The 15,970-nt window shown below is 35.0% G+C and overlaps 1 protein-coding gene across 1 annotated transcript in view; it reads left to right on the top strand.

Moving 5' to 3' along the window:
• The window catches only part of ADGRB3 (adhesion G protein-coupled receptor B3), a gene marked incomplete at both ends in the record, with an annotated part of 447,304 nt that overhangs the window by 268,963 nt on the left and 162,371 nt on the right, over window positions 1-15,970 (top strand). The window contains one exon of the mRNA XM_082302615.1: window positions 3,583-3,626. Coding sequence (XP_082158741.1) covers window positions 3,583-3,626 — 44 coding nt within the window. The remainder of the gene's footprint in view (window positions 1-3,582; window positions 3,627-15,970) is intronic.

The following is a 15,970-nucleotide window of genomic DNA, read 5'->3' as shown; positions in this document are numbered from 1 at the left end:
TGTTCAAGACATAGCCTTCATCATGGAACTTTGGCTTAAAGAAATAAGGCTGTAGATGCACAGAAATAATATTTTGTAAGTTTGAGCATTCATTTAAACTGAATCTAATTCTAATCTTCTTTGCTATAATTTTCTCACCTGAAAATAAGGATTTATTCTATTACAATATATTACCATAGGACAGGCTTTATGTACATACAACAAGATAAAACCATTGCTAATATATCTTTAATATTTGATAATGGCTCATTGATTAAACATTATGTCAGCTAAATAGATTAATTTTTAAACAGAAAATAAAATATATTCTCTTTCATCTGATTTTTTTTTAATGTTTCTGTGTTATATTTATTCTTTTCAAACCTTTGTTCTTGAAAATGCTGTTCATTTATTTTGAACAGTTTGTTTGCAAATTGATTTAATGATGATGTTTTAAGCATTTTGTAGTATATAGCATTTTGCCTACTAGTATATAGGAGTATATCCACACATTTGTTCTTTTACCGCCTTATCTACTGACTAAGTAGATAAGAGATTATGAAAAAAAGATGGGCAAATGGATAGTTTAAAAAAAGTTAATATGGCTAATTAAAATCAGGCTTAAAATACCAATTTATTCAAAATTTGTAATAATTTCTTCATTTTATATCAAAACTATCCAGTTTATTAATAAAACTGGAGGATTATCTTTTGGAGGAAGTGTAAACCACTATTACATGTGCTGTTTGAAATATATTGCGTGGTATTTGGATTTGTAGATAATTACAAATATAACAGAGAGCTGACCAGAGTGGAATGTGAGTTGCAATGCATCACTGCTCAGTTGGTTAGAGCATTGTGCTAATAAAAAATAGCTCCAAGGTTGTGAGTTGAACCCCCGTACAGCCATTCACTGAAGAGTTGGGCTTGATGATCCTTGTGGATCCCTTTCAGTTCAAAATATTCTGTGATGTGTGATTTAGAGAACATGATACTTGGTCTTATAAAGTGTGAACATGTAGATGAATATGGCCACGTTTTTCCAGTAGTTTGATTAGAGACACCAAAGCAATCTTTAAAAAAAATGCACAACTCAAACAGAATCCTATTTGCTCTAGAGAGAATATGAACTCTCACCTTCTGACAGCACAGAAGTTTACTCCCGGGCCACTAGAATAAGGAGCCAGCAGTAGCACAGGACATGAAATGTTCAGTGAGACTGAAAACCTGGGCAGCAGAACAGCTGGCACTGTGCTAGATGGCTGTCAAAGTTGCCAATCACATCTTGAAAGTTCAGTTTTATATGCCAGGGATACATACACATACACACTCACACACATATGCCCATTTTTGAGATATCCAAGAAATGTGCTGTAGTGTATAAATCAATGCCATAGCAGTTGTAAACAGTAATGAACACAGTAGATGCTTCCTTAGCTGCAGCTGAGTAATTAGCTGGTAAGAGCACTGCCCTCACAGAGAGCCATGGCTATCGGAGGCAGCTCTACAGCAGCCCTGCAACATTGCCAAGAGGTACCCCAGAGAGGCTGTGAAAAAGGTTAACAGATTAAAGGCAAAGAAGCAAATACAGAAACAAGCTCTTTGTGGTCCTTGCAGTGCTTGAAGGGTATTTGATCAGGTATCAAAAGAGGAAGAAGTTCTGAAAGGGCGCTGTGCCCTTGCAATCTGCCACTTCTGGTGGAACAAACTCTCACACGAGACTTTCTTTAGGAGCAGGAGCAATATTTATCCTGCTTCCCATGTTTCTGCTTAATCTCTCATTGGTGACTGCAATGGCCAAACATACACTTTCTTTTCATTTGAATACATTTCAAAGAGAGCAAAGTGTGTGACCTGAGAGCAATTTTACCAGGCTTCAGTTTTCTGCAAAGGCTTTTATTTCCTTCTATTTTGTAGATTTCTTTATAATGGACATTTTTTCTGAAAGTTTTTTTTATTCATTCTATTTGCACTCTGGGAATAGCAAGCATAAACTGTATGATGTCCACTGCTAGGAAAGACAAGTCTTAGATCTGAGAGATGCAAAGCCTTGTTATTATGCAGCTATAGGAGTACTTTTTTAATGTGCATGTAACTGTATCAGATTTCAAGTAGAACTTCACGCAGACTGATGATAAAAATTAATACTCTTATAAAATTACATTTTAAAGAAAATTTAATTCTGCACTGACATTCTTTTAATTTTTATCCTTCTACCTCTTAGTCCATCAATGTATCTGAAAGCTCCTGGCTAGTGGTGCAGGGCCTGGTCTCTTGAGTCTCAACTGGCCTGTTATCCACTGATTTGTCCTGTGCCCTCTTCCCCTTCCTCTTCTTTATCTTATAAATACTTCAGGGAGTGGAGCATCCTTTATTTATGTTTGTACAGTGCTATGTAAATATAAAGTTCCATAAGTATATGTTGGTTTTAAATATTTATACTCTACTCATAAAATTCAGTGCAGTCAGCAAAATACTAAAGTAGAGGTTCAAAATTTCCCTAAATGCCTCTCTCACAAGCATCTCCTGAAGGACCTTTTTTATCTTTGACAAAGAGGTAGGTGGATTAATTTAAATATTTAATAGATTTTTACTTTACAGGTTGCCATGTTTTTTTCTATAAATAAATCACTTTTGAGACTAAAATATTAAGGTGTGTTTTTTTATATGAAAGTACCTCTGTATCTACTGCATCTACACTGTTCACTAGCATTAAGATCCAAAAATAGTGGATTCCTCCTGTTTCTTCAAATCATTTGTGATTTTTTAAAAATATATTTTTATTCTATATTTTATATAATTTGTTTGTGTAGTTCTGACTCCTGGGAATATCTAATGCTTATGATGAACAGGAATGTAGTTTAGCAGTTTTAAGTACTTCTAAGTCAATCTGAGTGAATTTTAATTTTGTCTCAACACTTCCTCAGCAGCAAAATAAACGAGTAATTATATAGATTTTTCAATTTCCAAAAAAGTTCTCAATAGTTCATTGATTTGTAATAAAAAACCTAGATTCCCATTCTGTTCTAAATCAAATCGGAAATCTTCCACTGACTTTGAAGACAGGGGAGCTGGTATTGTAAAGCTCAACCACAAACAAAAAAATATATATTTTGAGCAAAACACTCTGCTGGTTTAGGACCTAATTTACAAAACCTTTGGACATTGCATGTGGGGTCTGTGAACCTGAAATCCCAACCTCTGGACATTTTGCCCAACATATGCTTAAAGGCATTACTGGTTTTGACATCCAAATTCCTAAGGGGTCTGAAGTTCTTCTACTAAACACACCAGAAATGTTCAGTCAAGTCTCTTAACAGATGAGCTATTATCTCATATTTTACTTCCACTAGGATATACCAAAAAGACAACTTTATGCTTTCCTTATCTAAGCAGAGAATGCACAAATACTCTGTTCTGAGGTTCAAGTGCCTTCAAAATATCCTATAAGGATTAACCTTAAGCTTTTGCCATTTCAGTGGCATCAATTCATCAGAGTATAAGGATGATCTTGTAGGAGGAGACCCAAATAAATTTTTAGGTCAAGCATGACAAATATTTTTGCATACAGGTAACTAATAGGTCTGTTTGTTTTCTTCTTAGGGCACATTGAATCCCTACTGTGTGCTGTGGGATGATTCAAGAATGTAAGTGACAGATGTTTGCTTCTATTGCTATAGCTCAAATATTACAAAGTACCTAGTGATTTTTATGTAGTTGGTCAGTAAACCGGTTGATATGAGAGAGAGAGTGAACCTTTGACAGAGTGGAAGTACTGGATTCTCCAGTCACTTTGCTTCCTTTTTGCAGATACATAAACTGAAATATTCCAAAATCTCACCAGAAAGAGATTGCTTACGTAGTAATTTTAATCTGCTTTTTCAAGATTAAAATGGGAATGGAGAAGAACTGTAGTTCCTTCATGGTAGTTGCTGGGCAACAGGCAAGTGGGTAAGCGATGAGACAAATAACTAAGGAAGACTCCCATTTCTGTTACTGCAGGGAGAAATACAATTTTTGAGTGTGATCCCCACAGCAATCTTCATTTTAGTTGGTTCAAATTTTCGTTTAAGTTTATTAAAATAATGGCTGTATTCTAAGCAGTGAAATCTTACTATTAGTCTTCTTGTAAATTTTTCAGTGTTTCCCTTCTATAATGAAAAAAAGAACGTGTTGCTGTAAGAAAGCAAATTAGTAAAATCAGTTGTGGTTTAAAATGAATCCTAAGTTTGTGCAGTTGTAATTTGCTGCATTAATCTTTCACAGTAAATCTCCCATTAAAGTTAAGGTGAACTTTGCATCGATGCAGGTTAAGTGTTTCAAGGAGGATCTCTATATGGTTTCCATGTTACTTTTTTTTAAAGATGATGTTGTACTTCTTATCCAAGTATATTATATATGTCTTATAATACAGACTCATCTACAGTGTTAGGAATTGCATGCCTGTGATTTTGTGGTTTTATTCCTTGAGCTTGGATTTACATCAGCACACTGATGGCTGAGAAACAACCTTATAGTACAGAAATGAGAAACTTTGGACATGATACTAGAAATCTCTCCAAATACAAGTAGTGCCTTGGTTTATGCCTCTGCAAAAGAATCATAGTACCATTATTTGCCAGTAACATCATAGTATTCCATTTCCGTGAAATCTGTGGAATGAAGTACATGAAAGACTTGATCTTATGCATTATTAGGAGCACATGGATTGCAAAAGATTTGGAATATATTCTTTGTTTTCTCTTCACAATGTTTTGCTTATACAGGAGTGGTACATTGCTTTGTTTATAATTTTTTATACGGGTTACTTTAAGCACTGTGTATTTAGAGCACATGCTCTGATTTCACTGTTCCAGTTCAGAATATCAAAGTCATATTTAAAAGGAATTAGACTGCTAAAAAAAATCCCAACACCATGTATTTTACAATGTGATTAAAAGATTTTATTCAGGTATTTGGTATGAATGTGTGAAGTAGTTGCAAACAAATGCATTTTGTGCTTGCCACTTGTTTTGCATTTCTCTTAGTATTTTTTTATGGAGAAGTTCAGTGCTACATATAAGTACTGTTTTCAATATGCTTCAGAATCTGGACTGAAGAGTAAACTTGTGAAACATCTAAAATTTACATAAAGCTTACATAAAATAGTCTGAGGTTTTTGAGAGAGAAGCACACATTTTTGTATTCTGAAGGATATCTTTACTAGGCATATTATTTAGTAGTTGCTATTGAATATGTTAGAAAGTGTGAAGACTGGGGGTGTTCTTGGAGATGTGTCCATTTTTAAAAGTGATATGAGCCCTGAAATATTCCCAATAAGATGTGATGCAGCAGGAAAGTATGCATGGACACCACTGTCACTTGTTTTGCACATGTATGTGTGATAGTTTATGAGAATGTGACATCTCTTATCACAGTGTGCAGTAGCAAGAGCAAACTTCTCCTTTTTTCTCCATCACCTTTGGACAATATCTCTACTGTTAGCTTATTCAAAATTTATTTTTGTATTTTTTATTATTTTGTTTCTTTTTTGTTTGGACCATTTTATTTCTATTTGTATTTAGTCAGGAATATTTCAGAATTTGTATTCTGACATTGTGAGTTTTAAATTATGAAAGCTCTATAATGCTGAGTCAGTTTCTATCATTTATAAATCTTAACAAATAAATAGGTAGAGGACTATACAATTGATTAGGTGCTCATGATTATGTTGGGTTCTTGGTGGCTTGGTTTTCTTTTATTTCTTCTACTTTTTCTAAGTCTCAGGAATTAGTTATCCTCACCAGCAGGCAACTGGATTTGATGGATTAATAGCCTAATTCATATTGCAAATCCTACAGAGCTGTGATGTACTCATGTCCTTCCAAACTGGATAATTTTTGCATAACCAAGACTTGCCAAGCATTTTGGAATAAACCCAAATAAAAGTAGCCTGCTTTAGGGGGTGCTTAACTAATCAATAGTCTGTCAGGAGTCAGGTGTTTTAAATTAAGTGGGTTTTAGATTAAAACTGTGTTTGCTTTTATCATTGGTATCCAGCCAGCAGCAACCTCTAATGGGTTTTCCCACCTTTTTAGCCACTTCTCCCACACCTTTATCTGCACTGGAAATTCATATTTGGTAAATGATACTCCCTCCACTGATCTTGTCAGTTTAATACTTCTCCAGCAGCAAGGAAAGCTTTGTCTACCTGGATTTTGGACATGCTTTTCAGGAGATTGATCGATGATTACGGTTCCCTTTCATCCAGCCTTGAAGAAAGTTCTGGATCTGTGAGCTGTTTAATCACACCAGATCATCAAACTTATTCTACTGCCATTGGTATCTGTGACAATTTGGTCATCCTAACTTTGGTAAAACCAGTTTAAATCCATTCTTTCTATGAGATTTTGTGACTCTGCCCTCTGATTATGTTTTACAAGGTTTCCCATTTATCAAGCTGGCAGCTTTGTGCCCTTTCTGGAGGCATCTAGTCAAGTGTATGTACAATATTGAGACAGTGGAACTAAAGAACAAAATAGTATGTCATGTATTAAACTCAATCCAATAATTCAACATTTTATTTCAGTTGATTATCGCAAAATATAGAGCACATCTGTCTGTGGTGATGGAAACCAGGCTTGTTTATGATTTCTGGTGCTTGCTTTGATACTTCCATCTTCCCTACACAAAGCTGAGCATCAGTTGTATGTAAGTGGTGATTTTTTCCCCTCAGAAATGAGTGATAACTTCATCTACTTGTTTCAGAAAATGTATTCTAAATGTTGCCTTCAGTAAAGTCTTAGGATACTGAATGTTTCTCCCTCTAATTCATAGGAAAATGCTTGGAATATTTGTACTTAACAGTCTAAGGAGAAACAATTCAGTTCCTTAAACCAACCAACCAAAAAATTCAGAAAGAGTTGTGTCTTTTCTGCTTTGCATTATCTGGCATGAGCAAACAATCCTTGCTGTCAGGAACGGTTTGTGATACATTAGCTCAAGTGTCTCAGTCCACAAAGAGAAGGAAAAGCAGTTGGTCAGGTACAAGGGCTGACTTTTCTACCCCACAGAAGGGATTTTAAAGATTTTAAGATGAAACAAAACTTGAAGGCTTTTCTTTTGTCCCTCCTACCTTTCTGGAAAGGAAATCAAGAAAGAATAGGGAGACAGCAAAAACAGTCTCAACCAGAAAGTGATCCAATGGTCAGATGCATTTACTTGGGGACCTCAGGAACTGGCCCTTCAATTTTTTCTTTATATAAATTACTTAAGGAGTTTGAAATGCACTTTTCAGCCTTACAGGAACAGTCCATGCCCAATGAGCTGTCAGCTCCTCTGGAGTGTGTTACTCACAAGAAGTTCTGCTGAAAGTCCAACATATTATTTTGGAAAATATTCATAGGTTGGAGAGCTGATTCCCAACACCTCTGTATTTGATTTTACCACTGTTTATATGTTTTTGTCACCATGCCAAACCTAAATCTTGCCATATCCCTATCAGTGTTTTTTTTCCTAGTATTGTTTTGTTTTATGTAGATATGGGTAAGGCTCTGTAATACCAGGGATCAAAGAATCATTATATGCATACATACATTTTCATTTCAAAAATGTCATTTACTGTGGCAGTCTGTACAGTTCTCTTGAACTTTGTTGCTATCTCTGATGCTTTCATACATGATAGGTGCCATAACTGACAGTGTGTATGGATGTTGTGGTTTAACTCCAGAGCAGCCAAGCTCCACGCAGTCGCTTGCTCACTTTCCCACCATTAGGATCAGGAAGAAAATCAGAAGGGTAAAAGCTCATGGGTTGAGATAAAGACTTTAATAGAGAAAGCAGAAGCAATGCACACAAGCAAAGCAAAAGAGGGAATTAATTCAGTGCTTCCCATGGGAAGCAGGTGTTCAGCCCTCTCCAGGGGAGCTGGGCCCTCCTACAGGTACTTGGGAAGACAAACAGCATCACTCCAAATGTCCTCAGCCTTCCTCCTTCCTCCCACTTTATATACTGAGCATGATGTCATATAGTATGGAATATCCCTTTGGTCAGTTTGGGTCACCTGTCTGGGCTGTGTCTCCTCTCAGCCTCCCAAGCACTCCCAGCCTCCTCACCAGCATGGCAGCATGAAAAGCAGAAAAGGCCTTGGCTCTGTGTAAGCCTTGCTCAGCAATAACAAAAGCATCTCTATATTATCAACCCTGTATTCAGCACAAAACATAACCCCATAGTAGCCACTGTGAAGACAATTAATTCTATCCCAGTCAAAAGGAGCACAATGGGTCTCCAGCATCTATGAAAGTCTGGCCTGACAAAATCAGCTATTTGTCTTCGAGGACCCAGCCCTGGAATCTTGAACCAGGGTGAAGAATTCAAAACACAGTAAGAGGCTCAAAAAATAGGTGCCACAGTACTGAACATTGGAAAGTACCACCCTCACAGGCAACCCTCAGCTAGCAGTACTGCAATGAGGGCATGGAAGGTGGGGTAGATGTGGTGGGCCACTGGGAGGAAGTGATTTCTCACATGAGAGTTTCCAGAGTCACCAACTGATTAGCAAAACCATGCAGCTAGTGTTTGTTCATTTAGAAATGTGTTGGACATAATGTGGGCACATGTGTTCTCCACAGGATAGAGTCAGTTGTTGCTGGTGTGCTCCACATCTGTATGCAGTGCAACATGACATCTCACAGCACTGGGTAAGGAAAGGGTTTTAGTATTCTGAGGCTCTTCTCTGCCAGTTGCTGCAGAAGGATGTTATAACAGTATGACAGCATTTTATTTGACCATATGTGTTCTCATAATAGTTTGTGCCTGCTGACTATACAGTTGGAAGAGGTACAATGCAATTAGCTGAAATTTTTGATGTTGCAAGAATTTTGACCTGGTTCAGTTTTAGATTAGGACAAGTGGTAAATCTGCTCTATTTTTTTTCCCTATTGCTATGCAAGTTTATGTTGACAGTGGTTTAGATTTTCTACCCTTAAGGTATATGAAAGTATGAATACCCATACATGCAAAATGACAAAATGCATGCATTTATATAACTTCACAATTACACTCTAGACATATTGGAGCATCGTCCATTAAAGAGGGTTAAAAAAAGTTTACAATTACTTTTTTTTTTAATTATCCCCCACAGCTTTTAATTATTTTTCTCCCATTGTTCCTGGATACAAGTCTGGAGAAATAGTCCAAAAAGGAATTCTTCAATACAAATAAAGAAGAATGTACCAGCTAATTGTGATTTTCTGCAACTCAGCTTTACAATATAAACTTACATGCATGCCAACTTTTGCATTTTGTTTCCTGGTGGCAAAATTGATAGAGATCTGCTATGTCTCTCTCCTCTTCACTTTGATTTTTAAAACTAGCACAATGGACCACTAAATTTTGGGGGTTTTTTGTCCTAGCCTTGCAAACCTTTGAAAATATGTTCAAGAAGACTCTATACTTTTGTCAAAATGTGTCAAGCTGATAATCAAATCATTAGAATATCCTAAGTCAGAATTTTTTTCTGGAAATATGAATAGTAGTTTTTCCTTACTTTATATCACTTTACAGTCATATTATTTTTGTCCCCAGAAAGATATTGAGGAAATTGAATGACAGTAAGTACATGCCAGCTAAAGCTTTGCTTCTTCCATTGACTGCAGTCAGTCTTGTTGGTCCAGCTTTACAGTCAGACTTTACTCCTGGCACCTTTTTCAAGGCAGAAAATTCTCTTTCCATGTTAGTTTCTATGCTTATGTTCATTAATGAACTTACTCAAAAGATAAGTGCCTCCTGGAATGCCTGTTTTTATGAAGAACTTTCCATAGTGGGACCTGTGTAATAGCACACTACACATTCTTTTTTCCTGATAGTCCTGCATAAAGACTTGAAAGACTTTACAGAATTATGTTCTTTTTCATTAAAACAGTATGGAATGAAAAACATGATCCAAACTCCCTTGGAGACAACCAAAAGACTTTGACTGATTTGAATCAGATCAGATCAAGTGGCAAACAATGCAAGCCATGCAAGACCTAAATTTAAAAATTTTTAAATTCACAAACTGCTAAGATTATACTGTAATGCAGAAAATTAATTCTGAAATATTGTAGAATATAAATGGAGTTTCTTTATGGTGAAAAAGAGTCAGGCCACAATCTTCTTTGCTTAAGTCATACACAAAATGAATCAGTATATATGGGAGGAATTTATAATTTAGTACTTTTTTTATAACACTGCTCTTCACTAACACCTACACAGCCATGAACAGAGCTTACATGGCCTGCTGAAATTTATAACAAGAAAAGGAAATCAAATTAATTCCTGCTAATAATTTCACTTTCTTTTTAATTTTTACTGGGTGATTAATCAACTCCATTTGTTGAGAACTCAACTGCTATTTATTGCTGTTATGTAAATGTAGATTTTCACAAGCTAAAAATAGTGGTTTCTTGTAATATCAGGCAATTAAAATTCTGAAATGTAACTAAAAAGAACCAGTGATTGTATCTTCATAATCGAATTTAAAGATTATAATTGGACTTTTGACAGATTTTTTAGCATATAATGAGGACAAAAGATAATTGAGCGGTTTGAATAAACTTCACTACAGAAAAAATCAGTCATAATTTGGTTTTGTATCTGTTTCCAGAAAAATTCATGGATCTTGCTAAGTCAAATAAAATTCAGTTGTTGTTTTCTCTAATAAAACTTGACCAAGAAATGCAACAGATAAGATCTGGAAATCCAGCAGGGTGCTGGCCTTGGGCTGACTTACAGGAGAAAACAGTGTTTACCAAATAGAATACAGCTTCCAAAAGTACAAAATAGCACAGTTGCAGCTGCAAAAGTTTAGCAACCTTTCTCATTTATATCATGTACCTCTTAAAGGTTTTTACACCTGTAAATTAAAAAGCAATTTAACACAGAGGTCCATACCATCCTCCCTGGTTTTCAGCTAGGCGAAACTAGAGCATAATGAAAGCAAAACTGTTCATCCAAGGTCACTGATTAAACCCTGGTAGAGTTGGAATTCAAAATTCCTGAGTCTTAAATGAAAATGTTCTCTAGTTGTTCTCAAAGCCAGTATCATTCTCCTGCCATGAATCAGATCTCTGAAGTTTAAATAGTTTTATAATGGTATTTCTCTTTTTTTTAACTCATTCATTCTGATGATCTCATGACTGTTGTCTGTTTTGGAGAATTTAGCTCTGCTTGTCCAACAGAAGTTGGAAGCACTAAAGGTCCTTGTATTATACCATCCTTAAATAAAAATCTGCTTGTGTCACCAAAGAAGTTGAATAACCTGGGGAATATTTGCTTGTCCGTGTAAGAAGAGCTGTGCACCTGTTCCTTTGAAAATAGGTGTACAGGTCATGTGCATAAAATTGCTTGTAAGTAAATCGTATTATTTGCTACTTTTAAATTTATTTGCAGTCAGTACAAAAAAAAATCCCAAAAAAGAACTACAGCTAGTATAAATATAGCTATTTTTAGTAGTATGATAAGGAAAATATAATGTGGTATAATATAATGTATGTTTTTGGACTTGCAGAGTGTAGTTTTGCTTGTCTTGACTTGAAAATGTGTAGATCTAAGTCTCCTGAATTAATAAGTATTCCCTCTGATGAATTGAACATCATGTAATTTATTGAAGTCTGGTCTGTCTTACTACAAGAAGTGTTTTTTGCAAAAATGACCTTAAATAAATATTTGAAATTGTGTTTTGAAATGCATCTTAGAGGTCATCTTCCAACTCTATCAGTTGTTCTTTAAATGTCAACATTGAAATTTTCTCTCTGTCTGCTAAAACTGTAATACTACATCAAAACCATTCAAACACAGGTCCGGTGTAAATCTGCCATATGTTATCTATAGCTATCACAGATATACATGTTCTAATGCTATATCAGCATCTCACTGACCTCTCAGGTGTCTTTACACATAATTGAGCTTTTGCTGAATCTCTGAGCCAAGGTTTAAGATGAGCAGATTCAGTTAAATCTCTTCCTAGACCAGTCACTAGAGGGAAGCAAAGACCTTCACGTGCCTGTTCATGACGTCAATCAATGTGTATGTCCTCACTGAAAAAAATCTGGTCAGTATTCAATCTAAAAATTTTAAAAAGGCTTATTTGGTGAAAAATAACCCTTTGGAAAAGAAAAAAAAAAAAAAAAAAAGAGAAAATCTATTTCTGTATGGTTTATTTCCAGAGGCCATTGTCATTAAAATATAGAGTTATTTTCATGAGTCATATTTTCAGAATTTGAATCTAGATTAGAAATTCAGTGCAGAGTGGATAAAGAAGACAGGTTCAAGACTTTCAGGCTTTGAAGCATCCCGATATTCAGAAAAATACATTGAAATAATAGCTAAAATAGTAGCTATGCACTTGCATCATATTGCAAAACCAAAGATAAAATATACCATTTTCTTGATATCTTTTTGTTGATTCTGCCTTAGTTATCCATGCTTCCATTCCATTTTTTTTTTCTGTGGTACTTAAAATCTCATCCTGTATGAGAAGTTTTTCAGTGTATACCAGATAAACAGATCAAAAGAACATCACGTCATTAAATGAGACTATTTCATCATGCACTCTGTTTCAGCAAAGAGAAAGCATAACGTGTATATATCAACTCGTATTTATCTTACAGTTTATGACAGATTATAAATGGAGGAGGTTTACCATATACTATATTTTTACTGTAGTTAATTCAACTCTCTTCTACTTAGTGAGAATGCAACTCAACTTACTATTCTCTACTATGAGCTAGGCTGGTTTAATTCCTTTAAAACAGAAACACTTGAGGCCAATGTTGCATTTGATAAAATGTGACATTTCATTAAAGGAATATATCTGATATGAATTGAATTAGCCAAAAAACTTAAATTATCAGAAACAAAGATAAAAATAATGTTTGGGGGTTTATCACTTAAAATTCTAAATGATTGAAAGATTGCAAGGACAATATTTGTACAACTTATCACTTAATTTGAATGGAAGATCTTTTATTAAGTTTAAACTATGCAGGGTGGCCAAACCTTAATGAGAATAATACAAATGTATATCAGGATTTAAGCAAGTTTAAATGGAAGGTAATATGCTAGATGAAGAGCTCCAAGCAAAGCAATTTCACAAAAAACCCAAAACTGCTGTGTTGAATAACTGCTAGATTATGGCTAAATAGATTTTTAGCTGAAAGCATGGTGTATTTGTAATAGTTTTTTAATGTTATCATTGTCTGCTCTGATAATATTGAGTAAGAGAGATTTCTTGTATAGCTAGTTAACTAAATGTAATATACATATGCATTCAAGCGCATGTGCTGGGGATAACATTCTGCAGTCATGCTATTATTCAAAGTAATGGAGTATATAATATAATTCTAAATTTCACAGGCTATAGTTATGATTCTTGATGGTACATGTTATCCTAATGATGCAATTTCTAGCAGTTGTCTTTTCTGTTCTATCTACCCATAACTGTGGAAGCAAAGCAAAATATCTCTGCATATATCAAAAACATGCATTAAAATGCCATCATGTGACTGTCAGTTCATGACTTAACATGAATGTGATCCTGATGTCAAGTTTACCAGTATATCCATAGAAGGCCCCAGGCTTAAAAAACATAACAGATTTGGACAGTAGGAACGGAATCACACCACACGTATTGGCACAAATCCAGGAGTCAGTCCATCAACATGAATGGCAATAATTAAGGGATTGCATACACTGACATGTAGAGCAATAGAGAACTAGAAAAATAAGATCACTGCTTATGCTGAATCTGATATATTTGCGTGCTTAGCCTGTAAAAAGTACATTTTGACCAGACTTAAAACTAAATCCTTTAGGTTTATACTACCTCATGATTGCTATTTTGACTGAAATATAGAGCTATTAAATGTCTTTTTTAAATGCTGGTGTGTACTTCTTTGATACCTGCTCAGTTTTAATGGTTATTCACAAAAATTACCTACGATTTTAATATATCAAAATAGCTTAAAATGTAAATATATAAAATATGAGATAATAGCACAAACAAAAGATGTTTAAAACAAAAAAGAATTATTTCATTTGAACAATTTCTGATTTAACCAGTATAGTGCCCTGCAGCTAGTACAGAAATTCTTAAAAGAGAGCAAGAGTCAGCAGCATTCAGGAAGTAGTCTAATCTCTTTTTAAGCAGTTTATACTCCAAAAGTTGTAGCATGTACAGGAGAAAGTCGATAGTATCTCTTTCTATGCATATCACATCTTCAGCTCATTCTTTTTCTTGTAAGTGGACAAACATCTGAAGTTTTAGGTACACAAGCTGTGCGTGCACTTACACACATACTTCATCATTTTGTGTATACACAGAGATTAAAATCTTTGAGGAGTAAAGGATGTAAAAATATTTACCATCACCCCCTCAACAAGTACAATTGAAAATATGAAGCATCCATCTCTTTATTTTATTACACAGAAAAGCATGCTCTGTATACTGCAATGCATACTGAAAAATTTTTATGATGTCAGGTTCTACATGCTCTCAATGTAATTTATATTGGAGAACATATACTGATCTTAAATTAGATAACAAACACCTCTTGCATATTGCCTCTTCTTCATTGCAAATGCAAGAGAAAAACCATGCTAAATTTACAAAATCGCCTGGTTTTATCTTTGTCTATCTATCGATCTGTCTGTCTATCTATCTATATATCTCTTTGTCTGTCAGCTATCTATCACGTATCTATCTTTCCTTAGTTACTCTGCCTGTACAGACTGCTAGAATATGTGGTTTTTTGTTTTTTCATCTGAAGCAGACTATTCTGTTCTCTTATTTTTGTAGCTGATTTACACAAGAAAACTCTGATTAGACACATTCTTTTCCTCTGAGGTTTTTCTAGTAGGTAGAAAAATTTTCATCACAGCCAAGGAAATAAATACATGGATGTCTAAATATCATAATGAGTCAGTGTTTCAGCCAAAATGAGAGAACAAGATGCTCTTAGGTCCAGAACCCTGTGACCTAGCCACTAAAATTACTCAGCTTTCTTTAGTCTAAAAAATGTCTAGCGCTTGTGAAAGGACCCACATGATCCTGGCTTCATTCTCACCTTCCTGCAAAAATGGAAACATCTCTTGTGTGTCATTTTAAGGAACCATGAAACACTAGTGGGTAGGTGCACAGCTATCTAAGAATGATGATACAAGATGAAATCCCAGACAACAACCATCTTAATCTCTGAAAAACACAGAGGTTGCTTGTTCAGACAATTGTGGGGAAGAAGCAGGGAGAACTGGGAGTGAGGTGAGAAGGTATTTGTTAACACATTCTGCTGTGTATGGAGCTTTCTGTAGATACTGGGCATTCTGTTTTAGAGACACTCTTCTGTTACAACCTCTCCGTGCTACTGCCAGCTCAAACTATTATCTAAATGTCATTTCATAACCTATACAACTAATGTTCCTTTTGGTTTGACTAGATCTTTACATTTTCAGTTTGCTTTGATTAATCCAATTGTTTCTGAGAAAATAACCAAAGAAAACCCAGGTCAATATTCTGGGGATGTGAGTAAGTGTTTGATATTATTTGTATTTGACTTTGAAGTATAGGTCATCAGTGGTCAGCTATAAAGCTGATGTTTTTAATAATTTCTTTTCTGGATTTCTATTTGTTTAGGTTTTTTTAAGAGGAGGTATATTACACACTGGATATGTTAATGTGTTTGAATAGGCCCTAGATTTAAGGGTTAATATTAAAGGCTCAATTTAGATACCTTAATACAAGCATGGAGAACAATTTCAGAATATATGTACAGAAGATAGAAGAAAATATGCCTTTCAAAGCAGGGTAAGGCACAGACACCAGAAGACTTCTCTAGTAGTACTGTAGGTAGAAAATTAAATCAATTGCTAACAGCAGAATCAACTGCATAATTGAGAAAATGACAACACTCAGAGGTGTATATCTGCAAGTGCTGCTGTCACAGGGTACTGTATACAGGTAAGCTGTCTTCTAGGC

This window comes from Coloeus monedula (assembly GCF_965178545.1).
Source record: "Coloeus monedula genome assembly, chromosome: 2".
Lineage (NCBI taxonomy): Eukaryota > Metazoa > Chordata > Aves > Passeriformes > Corvidae > Coloeus > Coloeus monedula.
This window is presented reverse-complemented; position numbering and strand designations above follow the sequence as displayed.